We start from the raw sequence: 21,583 nt of genomic DNA on the forward strand, positions 1-21,583 counted from the left end.
CTAAATATTTCCCTTCATGTATCCATGAGGCTATATTCAACAACTTTCAACACCTATTTACTGAACCACTGATACATGCAGGGCACTCTGCTAGGCCTTTTGAGACACAGACAAAGATACAGCTTCTCTCCTGCAGGCATTCACAGTATAGCATAAGACTCGGACAGGGAAATAATTATAAGGCACAGGGAGAGATGTTACAACAGAGATATGAACAAAGTATGGTAGTTACAAAGGAGGAAGTAATTGACATATGATCCAGGAAGTTAAAGTGAGGAAAAGAAAGAAAGGAATCGCCAGGGTTCAAATAGTCAGATTCTTTATAATGCCTTTATTCTAATATAGCTTTTCCCTATACCCTCTTCCAATTTACAAGATCTGGAGCAGAAGTCACAGTAAATATCTTCTCAAGTAGTGCAATATGAAACCATATAATTGTCTTGAATTTTACGATCATCCCTATCACTTGGCTTATCTCCATATCAGTCTGTAAAAACACTGAGCCTGGCTGCCTGCCTCGGCCCAGGCCTCCATTACAGGTCAGACCTTTTTCCCTTCCACACTGCCAGATCTGCTTTTCCTGATGCTGAGATTAGAGGACAATGGCTTTTAATCCCTTTTAACACTCAAAGGATAATGTTGCTCTTTCAAGACACTGTCCCAAGTGTTCTCACTACAATGGGTGGTTTCTTGGACAGTTACCTATCCGATGCCTGTCTTCTCTCCCACTGATCTGTAACTAGGTACCCCACCCCAATACGGCTTAGGGACTATTCCTCTAGTTATGATCCACCACGATAGAGTTCTTTTTTCTCTATCTTCCCTACATCTTTGTTATGGGTCAGGAACATTTTACAGAAAACCTTTCTTTGGGGTTTGCAAGTGTATGTTTGTGAATGACTGGGGTTGATTTAAGGAAAACAAAGGGTTTTGGCAAACCACTAGTAAAACTCACAAAAGATGCAACAGGAGGAAAGGTACAGATATTACGTAACTGCGTACTTTTTAAATCTTAGCATTTTAAATATTTATCACTATCACCATGTAGTTATATCAGTGATCCTAGAAATCAGACACACAACCCCCCATCAAAACAACAACAACAAACCAACTTTCCTCAGAAGACCCTACTGAAATAGAACGGACAAAAAGAAAAAGTCTTATGTCCTGGCTTTAAAGAACTATGAAATGAAAAAAAAAAAAAGAGCAATTTCAAAATTAAAGCACTTTCATTCTATCCAAAAGCCTGCTTCAGATGTACCCACCTGAGGGGCCAGCTGCATATTGTAAGCCCCAGCTCTGGCTGCAGACAGAATTCCATCTTTGCCATTTACTACTTTATTATCCTTGGACAGGTTACTTAGCTCTGTGCGTTTAGTTCCCACATCTGTAAAATGGATATACACATTAGAATTATCGCACAGGCTTGTCATCTGAATTAAATAAGACAATGCATGTACAGTGCTTAAGAATATTTGACACTGCATCAGTATAATTACTCTTAACCTTAATTTCCTTTCAACACTGCGGCTAACGTCAAGTATCTGAAGGGCACTGAAAAATCCTTAAAGTGAAACTATCTGACTAAATGAAACGCTACTTGAGGGCACCCTCTATCTCTAAATAGAGGCATAGAGACGGAAAAACAAGTAGTCAGAACTCCAACATGGATGGGGCAAATTCCCTCCTACTTTGCATTCTTCAAGGTGCCTTGCAGAATGCTAAAGCCTTGCAAGTAGATGGCGTCCTGGAATTTGAGCTCGTGGTCATCTGTAAAGACACCCTCCCCACCCTCATCCCCACCAGGGAGCTATAGGCCTGGGTCTCCGCCAGCTCTAAGTTACTACCCCCCGTTATCTCCAAAACGTCCCTCCTCTCCCGTTACCCTGCCCTTCTGCAGCCGGACCTCCTCTCACTCGGGTCTTCTACCCCGAGCGCTGCTCACTGGCCGCAACCCAACGCCCCAGGAAGGCTCCTCGAGCCCCGGCGCCTCCGCCGGGCCGGGCCGCCCCACTGCGCATGCTCCCCGCCGAGCGGGTGCGGTGCTCCGGGCCGGGCGCGGTTGCCGCTCAGCCGGGAAGGCCTTGGCCACGCAGCGGCAGGAGCGCGCGTCCCGGGGCGGCGGCGTCCTGGAGACCCCCGAGAGATGGAAGCTGCGGCGCCGGCGGCGGCCGAGGCGGCTGGGCACGAAGAGCTCGGTGGGTGCTGGGCGCGGGCGGGGGCGCTGGCCGACGTGGCGCAGGGATGCGCGTCCGCGGGAAGCGCCGAGGCCCCGAGCCCGCACTCGGCCTCGACCGGGGGTCTGGGGGCGGTGCGGGCGCCTGCGCGGCCGCCCACCCTGCCTCACGCGTCAGGGTTCGCGTTTCCTGTCCCTAGACAGGGAGAAACGCGGAGTGGCTTTCCGGTCGTTGTTGGGGTTTCTTGGGGGTCAGGGTTCTTGGGGTTGTGGGTCTGGCGTAGGTTTGAATGTAAAACCATCAAAGCAGACCTCCCTGGGACATTTGGGTTGAGCCGAGGCTTAGGAGGTGACTGACCTCCGAGTCAGCACCTGCACAGGAACGAGTTGTCCGATATGAGAGCTGGGTCAGGCGAAAAGCTAGGCCCTACAGAGGGCGTCAAAATGTACGTGTGTGTATGTGTGCGCGCGCGCGCGCGAGCGCGCGCTGACGGTTGTCGTGCGTTGGTGTACGTTTCAAAGGCAATGCAGAGCCTTCGCAGACTCTCACTGTTTTTTTTTTCCAACGATGCTTTAAGGAAGTTGCCATGGTTTGGCCTTTCAGACACGGCAGCCCTGTTCGGAATCCCTGGTGAATCCTTAATTTACCGTCTGCCACCCCAGGAGTGGCGAGTGGGACGTGCTGACCAGACTGAGATACGACGTGTAGTTGGCTCACTTGGCAGAGTTTGTTTTCCTGCTTTCCTCTGGTGTCTTGTCTCCTTGGCGACAGGGAATGCGAAACTTTGTTTATGGTTTCCAGCTGTCAAAAGTAAAACAAAAATAGAGATCGAGGTAGTAATAATATTGTTCCTCCCAGTTAGATGCATTGTGTTAGGAATATTTGTAATTCGCTGCTAAATGATTAAAAAAGAAGTTGAGCTTTAAAGAAATACTTTATTATAGTAACAGATTGCTGTCCTGTAATAATGTGCAGGGCACTTTGCAGTTGATTTCTTTCAAGTCACAGTAATGGTAGAAATAAACGTAACATGTTATTGAATGTTTACTGTGTCGAGCAGTGTAAATGCTTGACATATGTTTTGTTTCCTTTAATCCTCACAACAATGGGGAGGTAGGTGCAATTATTATCCCTGTTTTATAGATAGAATAATTTTAAGCTCATTAATGGCAGTACCCAGATAGGAATCCAGGTTTATCTGTTTTAAATTCGAGGTGGGAATTTACCAGAACTCCAACATGGATGGGGCAAATTCCCTCCTACTTTGCATTCTTCAAGGTGCCTTGCAGAATGCTAAAGGTGGGAAAATGTGCATTCTCATGCATTGCTGGTAAAAGCAGTATAATATACTTATCCTTAAAAATGCACACATCGTTTGACTCAGCATTTCTACTTCTAGAAATATTTCCCAAGGAAATAAGTCATGTAACATATCAATAGATGTTCATTACGTTATTTATAAATGTGAAAAGCTGGTGACTATCTAAATGTCCAATTAAAGGAAATTGTTTAGGTAAATTGTGATATAGCCATGTAGTCATATACTGAATAGCCCTTTAAAGTCATGTGGGAAGATGTTCGCCGTATGTATTTTTACTAACTGAAAAAGTTTTCTAAATTATTTTGATTTTTTAAAGTTATGTCTCTTCATTAATTCAACACATATTTGTTGAGCTTCTCCTATGTGCTAGGCACTGCTTTAGGCATTTGGGATACAACTGTGATACATTTGTGAACAACACAGATCAAGATTCCTGCTCTCATGGAACTTATATTCTAGTAAGAGGAAGCAGACAATGAACAGTAAAGACAATTATCAGTTAATTTAAAGTACATTAGGCTAAAAGTGCTATGGAAAAAAGAGCAGAGTAAGGGAAATCCGGAGAGAGCGTGGGAGTTAGGCAGTTTATAGCATTTTATAAAGTAGTCAGAATGGACCTTATTGAATAGGTAGGACTTGAGCAAAGGCTTGGAAGAGGTGAGGGAATTAGTCAAGTGGATATCTGAGGAAAGACTCTTCTAGGCAGAAAGAACAGCTGGAGTAAAGACAGAAGTAGTGAGGAGGGCAAGGAGGCTGAAGCAGAATGATCAAGGTGGTGATGAGGCCAGATTATGTAGGACAGCAGTCCCCAACCTTTTTGGCACCGGGGACTGGTTTCGTGGAAGACAGTTTTTCCACCCGGTGAGTGAGGGGGGTGGGGTGGGGGGATGGTTCAGGCAGTAACGGGAGCGATGGGGAGCGGCATATGAAGCTTTGCTTGCTCACCTGCCGCTCAACTCCTGCTGTGCGGCCTGGTTCCTAACAGGCCGTGGACCGGTACCGGTCCACAGCCTGGGGGTTGGAGGCCTCTGATGTAGGGTCTTGCAGTTCCATGTGAAGCCTTTGGCTTTTGCTCTGAGAGAATGGGGAGCCAGTGCAGTGTTTCAGCAGAGGAGAGACATGATCTGACTTAAATTCTAAAAGGATCATACTGTGTGAAGAGTGCACTGTACGGGGCTACAGTAGAAGCAGGGTATTTCAGCAATTCAGGAGACAGGTGTACATGTCCTTCACAGCAGTAGTGGTAGCAGCAGTGGGAGTGGAGAGAAATGGTTAGACTCTGGATATATATTTAAAGTAGAATGAGAATGATTTCCTAACAGATTAGATGAGGGGTGAGAGTGAGACAGAGACAAGGATAACTCCAGGGACCTGAGTGTCTAGAAGAATGAAATTGCCATCAGATGAGATGTTGTGGTTGTTGTATAATACGTCTACAGATTCTCTGATGTTTCTCTCGTCAAGAGGAGGAACTTAATTTCCTTCCTTTTGAGTGTGGGCTGTATTTAGTAACTTGCTTCTATTGAATAGATTATGGTGGAAGTGATGATGTTTGACTTCGAAGCTAGGTCCTAAAAGGCATTGTGCCAGGCTCTCGTTTTTGGATTAGTTACTTGGGGAGAGGCAGCTGCCATGTTGCAAGGATACTCAAGCAATTGTAAGGAAGGGCCCACATTGCCTAGAACTGAGGCATCCTGATGTGAGCGATAAGTTGTTATACAGTAATCCATAGCCAGTTGAGATGGGTTAAGCCAGGAAGAGCAGGTTTGGTGGTGAAGATGAGGAGTTCAGTTTGGGGCATGCTGAGTTTGAAATGTCTATTAGATATGAAAGTGTAGATGTCGAGTAGGCAGGTGGATTTATGTCTAGAGTTAGGGAGATGTCTCGGCTGGAGATATGAATTTGGAAGTCATCATCCTGAAGATAATATTTAAAGCCATGGACTGAATGAAAATATACTGGAGTGAGTGTATGTGTTTGTGTATACTCTAAAATGTTGCCAGCAGTAGTTTCTAGGTGATGAGGTCATTTTATTTTCAAAAATGTTGCTTATCTTTATATTTTCTGATTTTCTACAATGACCAAATATTATTTAATTTTAAAAAGAATTTAAAAAATGGGGTGTCTGTGTGAAAAGCACTGGTAGAGTTGTTAAGATACAGGTTTCCTTAAGGTCTGCACATCATTTCAAAGAGGATGGGGACCTCTGGAAGGTGAGCGAGTGAAGCTGCATCTCCCACTCCCCATCGCTTGAATTACCGCCTGAACCATCGCTGCACCCTCCCCCTCCCAGTCAGTGGAAAAATTGTCTTCCATGAAACCGGTCCCTGGTGCCAAAAAGGTTGGGGACCACTGCTGTAGTGAATTTAGCAGTTTCCTGATTGTTGCACATTTAGGTTGTTTCCAAATTTTCAGTATAGTGGTTTTGTTTTTTTTTTTTTTTTTTTTTTTTTGCTGTACGCGGGCCTATCACTGTTGTGGGCTCTCCCGTTGCGGAGCACAGGCTCCGGACGCGCAGGCCCAGGGACCATGGCTCACGGGCCCAGCCGCTCCGCGGCATGTGGGATCTTCCCGGACTGGGGCACGAACCCGTGTCCCCTGCATCAGCAGGCGGACTCTCAACCACTGCGCCACCAGGGAAGCCCCAGTATAGTGTTTTGATTAAGATCTTTGTGCAGAAATCCTTTTCTCCATATACTGGATTTGCAGAAGTGGAATTACTTGGTGAAAAGGATAAACATTTTAAAGGTTTCAATACATATTGCTAAATGAATGTGATTTTTCTCTATTCTGACAACAGGTGGAAATTTAGGTTGATTTTAGGTTAGAAAATTCAGGTTGAAACAATTGCCTGGGCAACATAAGAGAGCATAAAAAGCACTGCCTAAGAATGTTCCAATTGTATGCACCATTAATGTATACATATGGTGTATAATGTATGGTTTATAATATTGAATGAAGCTAGTACTTCTTATTCATTTATATTTTTCTATTTGTAAATAGAAATAATTTTGTCTAGGTAGTTTGATATCCATTGATTAATTATTTTATAAGGCATTGTTAATTCTTTTTTTTAACTGAAATATAGTTGCTGTACAGTATTAAATAAGTTACAGGTGTACAATATAGTGATTCACAATTTTTAAAGATTATATTCCACTTATAGTTACTATAATATATTGGCTATATTCCCCACATTGTACAATATATCCTTGTAGCTTATTTTATACCTAATAGTTTGTACCTCTTAACTCCCTACTTCTTTATTGCCCCTCCTCCCTTCCATCTCCCCACTGGTAGCCACTAGTTTGTCCTCCATATCCGTGGGTCTGCTTCTTTTTTGTTATATTCACCAGTTTGTTGTATTTTTTAGATTCCACATATAAGTGATATCATACAGTATTTACATTTCTCTGTCTGACTTATTTCATTTAGCATAATGACTTCCAAGTCCATCCATGTTGTTGCAAATAGCAAAATTTCATTCTTGTTTATGGCTGAGTAGTATTCCATTGTGCAATCTACAAATTCAGTGCAATCGCTTTCAAAATACCAATGACGTTTTTCACAGAACTAGAACAATTACATTTAAAATTTGTGTGGAAACACAAAAGACCCCAAATAGCCAAAACAGTCTGGATAAAAAAGAACAAAGCAGGAGGAATCACAGTTCCCAACTTCAGATTATACCACAAAGCTACAGTAATTAAAACGGTATGGTACTGGCACTAAAGCAGATACAGATCAATGGAACAGAAAGAGAGCCCAGAAATAAATCCACACACTTATGGACAACTAATCTGTGACAAAGGAGGCAAGAATATACAATGGAGAAAAGATAGTCTCTTCAATAAGTGGTGCTGGGAAAACTGGATAGCTGCGTGTAAAAGAATGAAATCAGAACATTCTCTAACACCATATAAAGCATTGTTAATTCTTAACTATAGTAATCACAAGCATTTTTCAGAGCTGTCCAATTCAATATTTGGCCAAAGGCAAGACATTGGCAACTAATAGACTTTATGTGTAATGTAAGTTGGATTTTGTAATTTTTAATTACTTTGCATGAGTATTCCTGTTTTATTTCATATGTTCTTACCTCTGTTAAAGCTTATCCAATGTTAGGTTTTTAAGTATTTGTCTCCTTCACTAGTCTCAATTTCCTTCTGTCTGGTATAACATATTTTGTCTGTATGCATACTCAATATTATAGCACCGTTTGTAGCGCATAAGTGCTCAGAATTATTATTAGTGGTAAATGAATTAAATTCACGTCAGATTTATATTTTAAAATCCTGTAAAGCAAAATTTTTTTCCAATATTTCATTATGTAGGAAGGGGAAGAAAACTAATATTTATTGATTACTTATTATGTGCCAAGGACGAGGCTCTATGCTTCATATATATTATCCCATTTCACTGTCACAAAACCCCCGTGAGGTAGAAATTACTACTCTCATTTTCTACATGAAAAGATAGGCCCAGAGGAATCCTGGGTAAAATATAAATCAGATCATGTCACGCCTCTGCACAAAACTTTACTTTGTCCAGCATGGTAGCCTTTAGCCATATGTGTATCTGATCTGAAATATGGTTTGTCTGAATTAAAATATACTGTAATTGTAAAATACACTCTGGATTTCTAAGACTTAGTATGAAAAATAGAATGTAAAATATCTTGTTAATAATTTTTATATTGATTACATTATCATTGAAATGATAATATTTTGGATATATTGGGTTAAATAAAATGTTATTAAAATTAATTTTACTTGTTGCTTTTTTGCCTTTTGCTTTTTGATAATGGCCACCCTACCATATATGAAGTGACATTTCATTGTGATTTTGATTTGCATTTCATGATGATTAGTGATATTGAGCATTTTTTCTGTTGGCCATTTGTATGTCTTCTTTGGAGAAATGTCTGTTCAAATCTTTAGCCAATTTATTAATCAGGTTATTAGGTTCTCTTTTTATTTGTTTTTGTTTTTCTTGCTCTTTAGTTGAAGGAGTTCCTTATGTACTTTGGAAATTAACCCCTTATCAGATATATGGTTTGCAAATACATTCTCCCATTCCTTAGATTGACTTTTCACTCTGTTGATTGTTTCCTTTGCTGTGCAGAAGCTTTTTAGTTTGATGTAGTCCCACTTACCTATTTTTGCTTTAGTTAACTGTACTTTTGGTGACATATTCATGAAATCATTGCCAAAACCAACATCTAAACCTTTCCTCCTATGTTTTCTTGTAGAAGTTTTACAGTTTCAAGTTTACATGTAAGTTTTTAATCCATTTTGAGTTGATTTTTGTGTATGGTACAAGATAAAAATCCAATTTCATTCTTTTGTATGTGGATACCCAGTATTCTGAGCACCATTTGTTGAAAACACTGTGTTTTCCACATTGTGTATTCTTGGCACCCTTGTTGAAGATCAGTTGCATAGACTGATTTCTGGGCTCTCTATTCTGTTCTGTTGGTCTGTATGTCTGTCATTATGCCAATATCATAATGCTTTAATTACAGAAGACCTTAAATATCCCAAAGAATTTTGAAAAACAACAAAGCTGATCACACTTCTTGATTTCAAAATATATTACAAAGCTAAAGAATCTTTCAGTATCTTAAAGCATAACTTTACTCTTGTGAAAAACTGTTGTGCTGAGTTCCAAATAGCACTGGGATAATGGCAGCTGCCTAAATCCTAATCTCTTCACATATCCTCCCCCAAAACCTGTTAATTCAACAAGGAGCACAAGTAAACACATTCATGAAATTATTCTTATAGCATTAATAGGAGACCAAGGATACCACAAACTTCAAATAATATGTAAATAGAAAAATAAACAAAATTTCAAACAGAGCTCCTGTCACTGCTGCAAATATGCAGAATGGAGGAGGAGTCTTTAGAATCTCTGTGGAAAAGAGGAGGGGGAGCAGGAGGCTTGGAAGAAGCACAGTGAAAATCTCCCTTAGAAAGAGAAAATCTAAACTAAAGTGTTAAAAGTCTAAACAGAGGTCAGGTCGGGGAGTTGGTAATTCACAGGGAAGGAACACAGGGTATTCCTGTATTCCAGGAATACAGGGAAGGAATTTGAACATTAGCAGGCATAGAGGAGGCAGCCTTAGCAAAACATTGCCTCTGGAGGAGAAGGAGATAAAAAAGCAGTGGAAATGCCCCTCAGATCCCTGGAAGTAAAGAGAAGAAGGAAAGTAACGGGGGAAATTGAAGATTCTGCAGAAATGGAAAAGAACCAGAAGACATGCCAGTTACTCCCTATGACCCCTGATAACTCAACATCATCCATTAAATAAACTGAACTTCACTGTGCTAACAGAAGGAAATACTGTCAAACTAGGATCCCTGTCAATGAAATGCCTAGCAATAGGAGAAATCATAAATAAAGAATAAATTACAAGGTGCCTAAGGGAAATATTGAAATGAAAATTTAAGTCATTGAATTTCAAAGAAGAATTTAAATGAGGTAAAGAAAGACAGTAAAAGGGTTCTAGAGAAAGTAGTTGAAATGGAAGACAGACAACAAGGATCCAACATGTAATTGGAATCTCTAAAAAAGAAAAACAAAATATTTGAACCAAACAAATGCTTAAAGATATAATCCAAGAAAATTTTCCAGAAATAAAGAAAACCTAAATCTGTATATCAAACAGACCTACTTTGTACCCTTTTGACTCAGACTGCTCAACCCTAAGACATATAATAAAACCATTAGACTTTTAAAACAAGGGAAGATTCCCCAGGACCTCAAGCGAAAAGAACAAATTATGTAATGGCTGAGAAAATTAGTCTGACATAAGACTTCTCAAGAATAGCATACAAGGTAAAGTAAGAGTAGAGCAGCATTTTCCAAGAAATTCAAGGGTAGAAAGTGTGAGCCAAGGATATTCTGTCTAGCTGTCCTTCATATCAAGGCTATAGAATATAGTTTAAAACATACAAAAATTCAGGGAATACTGAGCTCATGAGTCCTTCCTGAGCAATCTACTAGAGCAGTGGTTCTCAGAGTATAGTCCCCAGACCAGCAACATCAGAGTCCCCTGGGACCTTGTTAAAAATGTATATTCTCAGGTCCACCTCAGACCTGCTAAAATCAGAAGCTTTGGCATGGAGTATATCAATTTGTGTTTAAGCAAGCCCTGCAGGTGGTTTTGATGCACATTCTACAGGAGAATGAACTTCTTCCAGCAAAGGGATGATTGAGGAAACTTTGGCAGAGGACTGATCACAAGCATTTAACACATTGATTGTAGATTTAAGTCTAAGACATGAGTGGTGACATGATTGAACAACAGTATGTAAAGCATTTTGTAAATTGCCAAAGTAGATAGAAAGAATACAACTGAAAGATGAGAGAATAAGAGACACAGAAAGGCAAATTAGAATTAGACCATTAATTGTTGTATAGGTGGAAGTCAGAGGACACCATTTAAAACCGATAAACAAGATAGTAAAAGAATAAGAATGGGCTTCCCTGGTGGCGCAGTGGTTGAGAGTCCGCCTGCCGATGCAGGGGACCACGGGTTCGTGCCCCGGTCCGGGAAGATCCCACATGCCACGGAGCGGCTGGGCCCGTGAGCCATGGCCACTGAGCCTGCGCGTCCGGAGCCTGTGCTCTGCAACGGGAGAGGCCACAACAGTGAGAGGCCTGCGTACCGCAAAAAAAAAAAAAAAAAAAAAAGAATAAGAAAAAAAGAGGATTAAGGGCACCATAAAAGATAAAATGGCAAAGGTAGCTAGTAGAATAGCTCAACTAAATGCAATACATGATCCAAAAAAAAAACTACTAAGAGAACCTTATTAGTACAGTTGATGAAACTGGAAAATAGAATGTGGATTAAGTAAAAGTATTGATCAATATTAAACTACTTGAACTTGATTACTGTGAATATTCAGGAAAATATTCTTGTTCATAGGGAATACATGCTAGTGATAAGGTAAAATGGCATGATATATGTAATGTACTCTCAAATAGTTAATAACAAGTGATAAACATTTGAGAGAGAAAAAGAAAACATGGCAAAATGTTAAAATTTGTTGAGCCTGTAAAGGGTACATGGGAGGGTTTTTTGTACTATTCATGCAAATTTAATGTAAGTTTGAAATTATTACAAAATAAGTTTTAGAAAGTTATGTCAATCAGTCATTTCCAACTAAATCGTTTAGGTTACCCCAATTCCCTGTTACGTAGGTTTATTGTATGTATTTGAATGGAACAAACTTTCACTTCTTTAAAATATCCTATACTTCAGACCTTACTAATGCATGTCAGTCATCTCAATAAATTTGAATTTAGTGAATTTTACGAGAACAAGACAGACAGTGATGACTAGTGTTATCTTTCTCCTCAGAAGGAGCAAAATCATGCTAAAAATTGCTAGATATAAGAATAGATTGTGGTACTAAAAATTTAAAGATTGGAATGGCTTTATAATCTTCTTAAAGCATTTAAAATTATGCTTGCCAGCAATTCCACTCCTGGGTATATGTACAAAAAACCCCAAAACACTAATTTGAAAAGCTCCATGCACCCCAATGTGCACAACAGCATTATTTACAATAGCCAAGATATGGAAGCAACCTAAGTGTTTATGAACAGATGGGTGGATAAAGAAGATGTAGTATGTATGCACAATGGGATACTACTCAGCCATAAAAAAGAATGAAATTTTGCCGTATGGAACAACACGTATGGACTTGGAAGGTATTATATCAGACAGACAAATACTGTATGATATCACTTATGTGGAATCTAAAAAATACAACAAACTAGTGAGTATAACAAAAAAGCAGACTCACGGGTATGGAGAACAAACTAGTGGATGCCAGTGGGGAGAAGGAAGTGGGGAGGGGCAATATAGGGGTAGGGGATTATGAGGTACAAATTATTAGATATAAAATAAGCTACAAGGATATATTGTACAACATGGGGAATATAGCCAATATTTTATAACTATAAATGGAGTATAACCTTTAAAAATTGTGAACCACTATACATACACCTGTAACATATAATATTATACAACTCTACTTCAGTTAAAAAGTTTTTTTAATTTTTAAGAATAAAAATAAATAAAAATATGATTACCATTTATGTACTCAGTATGATTTGAAGCTAACAAGAGATGGAAGTTCATTTTATTATTTCTTCACATTTTTCACCCCGTAATTCTATCATCATTTACTATAAACCTCAGGTAGACAAAACAGAAAACATTTTGCATTGAATACTTATGCTTTTCACTTTGCACTGCTTAGTCCAAACCAAATATCCAGCAAATGAGTCTAGTTGTTTCTTTCTAAATACGGTAGAACTCAAAAGTATTAATGTGAATTAACTTAGGGTGGAAATAGTAAAGATGCGTACAAATGGCATGTCCTATTAAAACTGTTATTTATACCAGCTTTAAGCCAAGTTTTAAAATGGTAGTGAAGCACTTTTTCTTTTTAAAGATATGGATATAATGAGACCCTTAATAAATGAGCAAAACTTTGATGGGACATCAGATGAAGAACACGAGCAAGAACTCCTGCCTGTTCAGAAGCGTTACCAGCTTGATGGTCAAGAGGGTATTTCGTAAGTGTTAAGGTTAAATGTCATTTTCTCTTTTCACTCAGTGTATATTTTGTAATCATCTGCTATGGACCAGGCACTTAAGTAGATACTACAGAGGACACAAAGATGAATAAGATACGGTTCTCACCCTCAAGGCGTTTATAGTCTATTTGGGAAGGAAGAAACACATCTAAATTACAGAGCCGTGTGTAGGAATTACTAAAATGATGATATGTATCAAATGCTATGGATCTTGAAAGAAGGGAGATCAGATTGAGAGGAAGAGAAATTTTAAGAGAAGGGGCTTCTGAAATGGTTAGGAGTTAGACCGTGGGAAGTAGGTAGTAAACACTTCTTTATGTTGAGTGAATGGTATGAAACAAAGTCATGGTCCCAGGGAAGCAGTGGAACATTTTTTAAACTTTTTTTGTTATTTTGTCATCATGAATAGATTTGAATAAGGTATTATTCTAATAGTGATTTAACAGTTAAGCAAAGTAACATTTTAATTGATCAAAAAAGAATAAAGTAAAAAAATTTTTAGGCAAGCATTTTTGTTTCATAAGATAAAAATTTGTGCTATTCTTCCTAGTTTAATTTGTTTTTTCTTGGTCAAGAGACCTCCTTCAAATGCCTCTTGGAAACTTTTCTTAGGTGAAATCCCTTGGGAGTTCATGTTGTCTGAAAGTTAATTAGTATTTATCTTACCTGATGATACACATAGTTTTAGAAATTGTATGTTTTTTCTTTTAATTAACTTCCTCTGAGGTTGATAATCATAGATCAACAATGTTTAATATCATGATTACATAGATAGTGCAACAAATTGCTGTTTTACCAGCTTAGCTGTATATAGTCTTCAACATTGTTCTGAATATCATAGCAGCAAAGAATCTTATGAGAAAATTACCTTTTCTTTATTACTTTAATAAATACAAAAATACTTTCACTTAAATAACTCATTTAATCTCCATAGTAACCCTCTGTATTCCACTTTTAAGTAGCAAAGATAGGACTTGAACCAAATATAACTTTTGGCTCATTCAACTTCTGGTTGAATGGAAATGTTAATTTGATTCCTTGCCTAGATTAATTTTTAGTTCCCTTTTAATGCTAAAACCATGGTCATGTGATTTTAATAGCTTTTGTTCTAAAATGTTTAAATCTTACAACTTTTACTTTTCAGATTTGTACAAACTCTTATGCATCTTCTTAAGGGAAATATTGGAACTGGTCTTTTAGGACTTCCACTGGCAATAAAAAATGCAGGCATAGTGGTAAGACTCATCTTTGTAATCTCTAGTTAAAATACAGTTATCAGTCTTAATTTACAGCAAAAATTACAAGTTAACATCTGACCTAGTCAAATATAACCTGGTCAGGTGACAACTAGATAATCATTTAGCTGTTGCTGATAAAATTATGTGAACTGTGATAATAATATCTAAAAATGAGAGTTAATTACTCTTTTCACTTCTACTTAATTACTTATTTATAATATTTGACAGAAAGATCCTAAATCACTATTTGATTTTTCCAGATATGGTTATATCTTATTATTCTTTTGGATTTTCAGGAATTTAAGTAATATGTTCATATCAACAAACATTTATAGAGTATTTGTATTGGTGAAATTTTATAGTTTTTTAGATTCCAAATAAAATATGTAGTTTTCAGACTTAAAGAATAATAGTTAAGAAAAGGAATAATAATATCTTTTTTTGTTGTTTGTTTTTGTTTTTTTGCGGTACGTGGGCCTCTCACTGCTGTGGCCTCTCCCATTGCGGAGCACAGGCTCCGGACGTGCAGGCTCAGCGGCCATGGCTTATGGGCCCAGCCGCTCTGTAGCATGTGAGATCTTCTCGGACCGGGACACGAACCCAAGTCCCCTGCATTGGCAGGTGGACTCTCAACCACTGCGCCACCAGGGAAGCCCCTAGGAATAACAATATCTTTTGAAAACAAATATTCAAAGTTTTGTTAGAACCAATTATTGTAATTATAGAGAATCCTGGTAGGGGAGAATTCACTTATGAAGTAGTGAAATTATATTTAACTTTTTTTAACTGACCAGTTTTCTTAACAACAGTTGTAACTATCATCTTTCTCTGCATTGGACTTTGTCCACCCTAATTTAGAGAAACTTTAAAGTTTCTGATTATAAAAATAAACTTTGGCAGCATTTTGTCTATCTCTCAATAATCAGGCATCATTTTATTTTTAGTAAATAAGTACTTGAAAATTTTTATGTACCACTTTTTCAAATAATTATTTTCTAGGCACAGTTTCTCACACGTAATTCTCAACAAGCAATCTATGGAAGAAGTAGATTGCCCACAATGCCAGATGATACAGTGCTTTTTAGTCATTTAGATAATGATTCATAGTTGCATATACTTATAATGGTGAGACACTGATAGTCACAGATTTGCCATGCGATGTTAAGTATGATGTTGTATTCTATTCTACTTTGTTGCATACCTCTACTCTACATTCATAGCTTTGGATAGCCAAGTCGATAAGATAGAATCATATGTGGTTGTCTTAAATATTACTAAATTCTTTCTGTATCAGATTCACTAATTTCCCTTATGCAAATGACTCTTTAATCATTTTGTCTAACAAATATTTACTCACTGCAAATTAGTAGTCTGTTGTCTCATTGTTTATAAGGTAACTTGATTTTTATTAAACTGAAATATTTAAATATTATAAAATGTTTCCCTCACAGCTTGGACCAATCAGCCTTGTGTTTATAGGAATTATTTCTGTTCACTGTATGCACATTTTGGTACGTTGCAGTCACTTTCTATGTCAGAGGTAAATGTGGATTTGTCAAGTCTATTTAATTTATTTTAAATCTATATATTTATTTAAAGTATCAGATAGTCTTATATTTCTACTGTGCTTTGCAACTAGAAGTTGTATTTCCTATAATCTGTTACATAGACAAGTCTAGGATAATGAATATGGGAAAACGTAGGATTTCATATGATTGCAATCTAGTCAGAATATATATAGTTCTTTTAAAAGAAGTGAAATAGAATGGTTTCTTTTATTTAGTGTAAGTGAAAAAACTCAGGGAAGTTATATGGGGAAAGTGGAGGCAGCAGGGCTACTTTTAGTTAAAGAATAATGGTCTTTAATTTGTTAGTAATTTCATTTTGGGTGTAATGCCTTTGCTGCTCTTTGCTGATATGTGGGTTGGTAGATAGTCAATGAAACGATATTTTGTTTTCTTTATTTTTGCATCATAAAATGATTCTATTGGATAGTGAACCAACTTTTTAAAAAAACAAATACTGTCTATTCTGATAAACTAACATTCTAATCTTAACTCTTTTTTGTTGTTGTTAAATGTTCTTAAAACTTCGGGCACGTCATTTATGATCTTTAAATAACAATATATACTTAAAAAAAATAGGAGAGACAACATGGCTATTTTGATGATTAAATAGGGTAGTTTGTGTAACAATATATTATAAAGCCCTGTACAGATGTATTAAATAATGCCGTTATAAGAATGGAATAATTTAAGCATGAACAGTGTAGTTGATGTTTTTAGATAATTGAAACATTTAGATCAGTGAAACACAAATACTACGTTATATGAATTCAACAAATACATAAACTTTAACGGTGGATAAAAACTAATATACTGGTAAGAAGGGTATACAAAAATTTTTAATTTCATGAGATAACTTTAGAAGTATGCAGATCTCAAAATTTCAAAAACTCCTCTGTCAGTGTATAGCCCATTTATCTGATGTTCTTTTCAAGAAATGGATTTATGGACCAATTAAAAATTTTTCTTTTTCATATGCATGTATGTCATTAAATTTCAGGTTTAAAAGGTCAACATTAGGGTATAGTGACACTGTGAGTTTTGCTATGGAAGTAAGTCCTTGGAGTTGTCTGCAGAAGCAAGCAGCATGGGGACGGTAAGTACTTGCTATGTTATTAGTAATTATTTTAAGTATTAATAATATTTAAACTTACATTAATTTTAAGTATTTTAACCTGGCAAGATACATTAACAAAAGTGTGATAAAGTTGGGAGGAAACAATATTTAGAGTTAGACAGACTTGGATTCAAATCTCAACTCTACCATCTTACGAATTTATGACCTGGGTCCAAGTATTTTTATTTTGTTTTAGTTTTTCACTATCAAATGAGTAATCCTGTGAAGTATTATTATGGTAGTCTAAATAAAATGATATTTATAAAGCACCTAGCTAACCTCTGGTATAATCATGATCAATAATTAAGTAAAGGAAAAAGAGCAAGAGAAATGTTGCTATCTCTATTTCAAATAAAATTGTGGTGTTTAGCTACATGTTCTTAAGACATCCAAAGTATGTATTTTAGCATAATCTTGTTTTTATTTTTGTATTGTTTAAATGTAACTTTATTATTGGTGGACATGGCTAATCAAAATCAGGTAAATACAGGACTGGAAAATAAGCACAGGCAATTCACAACACGCTGGCTATGGTACCAATGATACATGTGGTGGAAATTAAAAGAAGGAAAAGAGCAGTGTTAGTAGAGTAGTTTATGGTTCAATATGGCCTTTCTGGGGATTTTCAGGACGTTAGATGTGTTTATGAGCTGCTCAGAGTTCACAGCCTGATATGCTGTGTAGGAGAAGGAAGAAAACAGAGCCTAATGCCCTAGGGATTTGCCCCCAGAACCCTGTCTTCTTCCTTCTTTGCCCCCAGTCTATAGGCAACTTTGTCTATTTTTTTCTATCAAAAAGAATGGCTTTCAGATAGAAGTGGCTGGAATGATTGTTGATAAGGATACTAAAATCAAAGGTGGATGAAGAGATCTTAAGGGAATACCTTATATGTAATTCATCAGTGAGAAGAAACTTGAATTCATTTCAAGGTACCAAAATTACTAACTAAATGAGATCCCTGAAGAACGATAGAGAACTAGAGAGTTATGGCAAGAATGAAGATGGGCACGGGCGCTTCAAGTTTCAAATGGGAGGAGGAGGGTCTGTAGATTTTTTAGACTAGGTTGCTTGACAGCTTGACATTAATGGTCAAACAAGAGACTATAACGAATTAGTAAATGCAAGCTCTTGTGTCACTAATTGTTCCCAGAACAATAGGGAAAGGTATGGGCTGTATACTAATAACATGTAGGCCGACTTTTGATTATAATAATACCCAAATAAAGCTCATTTGACCGGTGATTCCCCTTTCCTACACCCATGTGCTGTTTTATGTAGCTGGAATTTTTTAGAGTATCTAAAAGAATATTAACAGAGCTAAGCTCCTGGAGAGGTCTCTGATGGAATGACTTAGGGCCATGCCCCCAGTCCTCTCCCATTCCTGTTCTTATTAGTGATTTGGATAGTAGGGAATATGTTCATCCTGTTTGCTGGGAAATACTGGGTTGATCTGAAAAAGATCTTGAGAAGTAGGAGAGATGGGCTTAAAGTAACTGATGAAATGTTTTCATGAAATCATTTTATAGACAGATACTCTTTTTTTTTTTTTTTCTTTTTTGCGGTACGTGGGCCTCTCACTGTTGTGGCCTCTCCCGTTGCGGAGCACAGGCTCCGGACGTGCAGGCTCAGCGGCCATGGCTTATGGGCCCAGCCGCTCGGCGGCATGTGGGATCTTCCCAGACCAGGTCACGAACCCGCGTCCCCTGCATCGGCAGCTGGACTCTCAACCACTGCGCCACCAGGGAAGCCCTAGACAGATACTCTTAAACTGTTGAATTTCAGAAGGAAATGATGGGAAAATATGGGCTTTTAACTTATGTAACATATTTTTGCTTAATAATATTTCTGGTGATAAACAGATCATAAATATGTGCTCTTTGTAGAAAATAAATGCTTTAAGCCTATTTCTTATTGTAATGAAGTAAAAAGAATAAATACTATTATGAAATGTTTTAAAATAGTTAAAAAGAGAAAAAATACATCGACATCTTAGCATCTCTTATTAATACTTATTTGTGGGTATCTCTTTTCAGGAGTGTGGTTGATTTTTTTCTGGTGATAACACAGCTGGGATTCTGTAGTGTTTATATTGTCTTCTTAGCTGAAAATGTGAAACAAGTAAGTATTTTTCTCCAGTTTTTGAAATCATTTTCTTCTGATGCCATGGTTATGGCATCATATTTCCTCTGAGTAAGCTGTGGTTGAATATGAAAATGTGTTTCTTTCATAAATCATGTATCTTTCCAGATTTTCCTTTAGTCGTTTTTTTTTTGCAAGTTGGATTCTGCTATAATTGAATTTTACGTTTCTTGCTATTATATCAATAATGCTTGTTCTTTCAGATCAAAACAGGCATAATTTACTGATTCTTGGCTATTTGGAATTTAGACCTCAAAAGCAGATACACGGATGTTTTGGTAGCATATTTTTTACATTGATATTTTATAAAAAAGTATATAAGGCATTAGCCAGCAGCCTAAAAAGTGAAGTTAAAGAGTGGGCATTATTAAAATCTCATAATTATTGCCATTGTCTAAAAAGATACTGTGTCCAGAAATGTACAGTAGTTCTCTCCATATTATAAAGGTTTGTTTTAAGAGTGGTTTGCAGTCTTGGTAGAGACTGTCAATTTGAACAAACATGCAAAGCACTGAAATAAAAAAGCTCCCCTATCAGAATAATGCCAAAGCACATTTCTTTATGTGCTTTAACTGGTAGTTGGCCTATTATTCCTACTTCACCCTCTGCTCTTCTTTATTTTAATCAATAACATTTATTAGTATACACAAGTGCATGGTGCAGTAGTAGGCATTATATATAGTAATATGTAGAACTTCTCATAAGTATTTTAATGCAGAATATGTGTTCTACAGAATCTATATATCTAAGTATATATTTGACTCATTTTTCTAAGTTATGAACTGCTTCATTTTATATTTAGACCAAGATTTGGCAACATTTTTTATAAAGGGCCATAATAAGTATTTTCTGTTTTGCAGGCCATATGATCTCTGTCTCAACTCAGCCATAGACAGCAATACATTAGATATGGCTGTATTCCAATAAAATTTTATTTGCAAAAATAGGTGGTAGAATGGGTTTGGTCTGCAGGCCAAAGTTTAATAAAGCCACCAGCTTAGGTTTTTAATGTTGGAAAGGGTCACTGAGTCTTTCTCTTATAAATAAGAGAGTTGATGGTTTTATCAGCACGACTCATTATAGATGATGTGCCTTTGAGTTTACAAGTATTTAGTTCCACAAGTCACATATTTTTAGGGCTGCTAACTAAGTTAAGAGGCTGTTTATTGGCAAGATAGACATACCATCTTAGCAGTCATTTACATAGAATACAGTGGAAATGGTGCCTTTCTAGGATTGTGCAGCATGGTGGTACTATAGCTTTTCTATCATCTCCTAAGAGAGCTACCAACAAGCTTGATTTAAAGTTATAAATAATGCTAATAATGCCTTATAATATTATATTTATAAGCTATGATATATATCCTTTAATTTTTTACAACTACTCTGTAATATAAATTCTACGCTCATTTTATGAATGAGGAAACCTAGTCTCACAGAGCATGAGCAGTGTCCCCTAGGTCATGTGAATTGGGCAGAAATTTAGGTGCCTGACATAGCTGCCACACAGTATATTAATTGTTCATCACTGGGCAGGACATTGTCTGATTTTAGTTGTGTGTATGTGTATGTGTGTGACATAGACTGTGTTAAGTACATAAAATAAATATAAGCTTAGGATTGGTGACTTTCTCCTATGAAATGATATCAGATGCTTCCAAAGTTGAATGGAAGAATTTAACTCATTTGCACATATCCTAAGAAGACCAGGTAGAAAAAGTGACTCTCTGGAAGGTAAGGAGAAGCTTGCTGTAGATAGATGAAAGATCTTTTGAGGCATGAAGAGCAATATGGGAAAAGACATTCAGTCAGACTTGAGACTTGAAAAGCTGATTTCGCAACGCTGAGCACCTCACCTCTGCAGAGCAGACAGATGGTCATTGAAACAGCATCATCAGAGATTTTCCCTCTCTGCAGAGGTGTTCTCACACTTGATAGCAATCTCCAATAAAAGACACATGGTTTGATTAAACCTTACTAATTGCTACTACTTTTACAGTTAAAATTTGTAAGATTTTTACCTCCTTAATCTACATAAAATTAAAGTTTCAGTATTTCATGGAATCAAAGAATTAAGAGTTTAGTTCGCATACAAACGTATACATCTCCTGCTTTGTAACTGTCACATGGCTGTTCTTGATCCCGTTAAGCCACTGTGGACAATCAACAGGGGGAAAAGAACTGTGGTGCTTCCAGTGATTCTAGTCCGTGGTGGTTATAGTAGCTCCTCTCTGTTCTCACTCTAAGACACTCAAGAAAATGTCAGGTAGACAAAATAGTGTATATGAGCATGAAGAGTTGGGAAGGGATTTTACATTCAGAGGAAAAAAAATGTTGTGATACCAAAGACCATGGACTTTAGAGTCAGAAGATCTGAATTCAAATCCGTGCTCTCAGTTTTAACTCACACA

General features: G+C 37.3%; 1 protein-coding gene across 2 annotated transcripts in view; it reads left to right on the plus strand.

Moving 5' to 3' along the window:
• Window positions 1–2,087: 2,087 nt before the first annotated feature.
• SLC36A4 (solute carrier family 36 member 4) overlaps window positions 2,088–21,583 on the plus strand; it is a 45,881-nt gene continuing 26,385 nt past the window's right edge. The window contains exons 1-6 of one of the 2 annotated variants that reach the window (XM_082661160.1): window positions 2,088–2,198; window positions 12,969–13,092; window positions 14,258–14,348; window positions 15,803–15,891; window positions 16,917–17,012; window positions 19,067–19,151. In XM_082661160.1, the coding sequence (XP_082517286.1) occupies window positions 2,147–2,198; window positions 12,969–13,092; window positions 14,258–14,348; window positions 15,803–15,891; window positions 16,917–17,012; window positions 19,067–19,151 (537 nt within the window). In that variant the 5' untranslated portion in view covers window positions 2,088–2,146. Of the gene's footprint in view, window positions 2,199–12,968; window positions 13,093–14,257; window positions 14,349–15,802; window positions 15,892–16,916; window positions 17,013–19,066; window positions 19,152–21,583 lie in introns of those variants that run through there. The other variant, XM_082661161.1, reaches the window with a different exon arrangement.

Source organism: Grampus griseus (genome assembly GCF_964374135.1).
Source record: "Grampus griseus genome assembly, chromosome: 8".
NCBI classification, from domain to species: domain Eukaryota; kingdom Metazoa; phylum Chordata; class Mammalia; order Artiodactyla; family Delphinidae; genus Grampus; species Grampus griseus.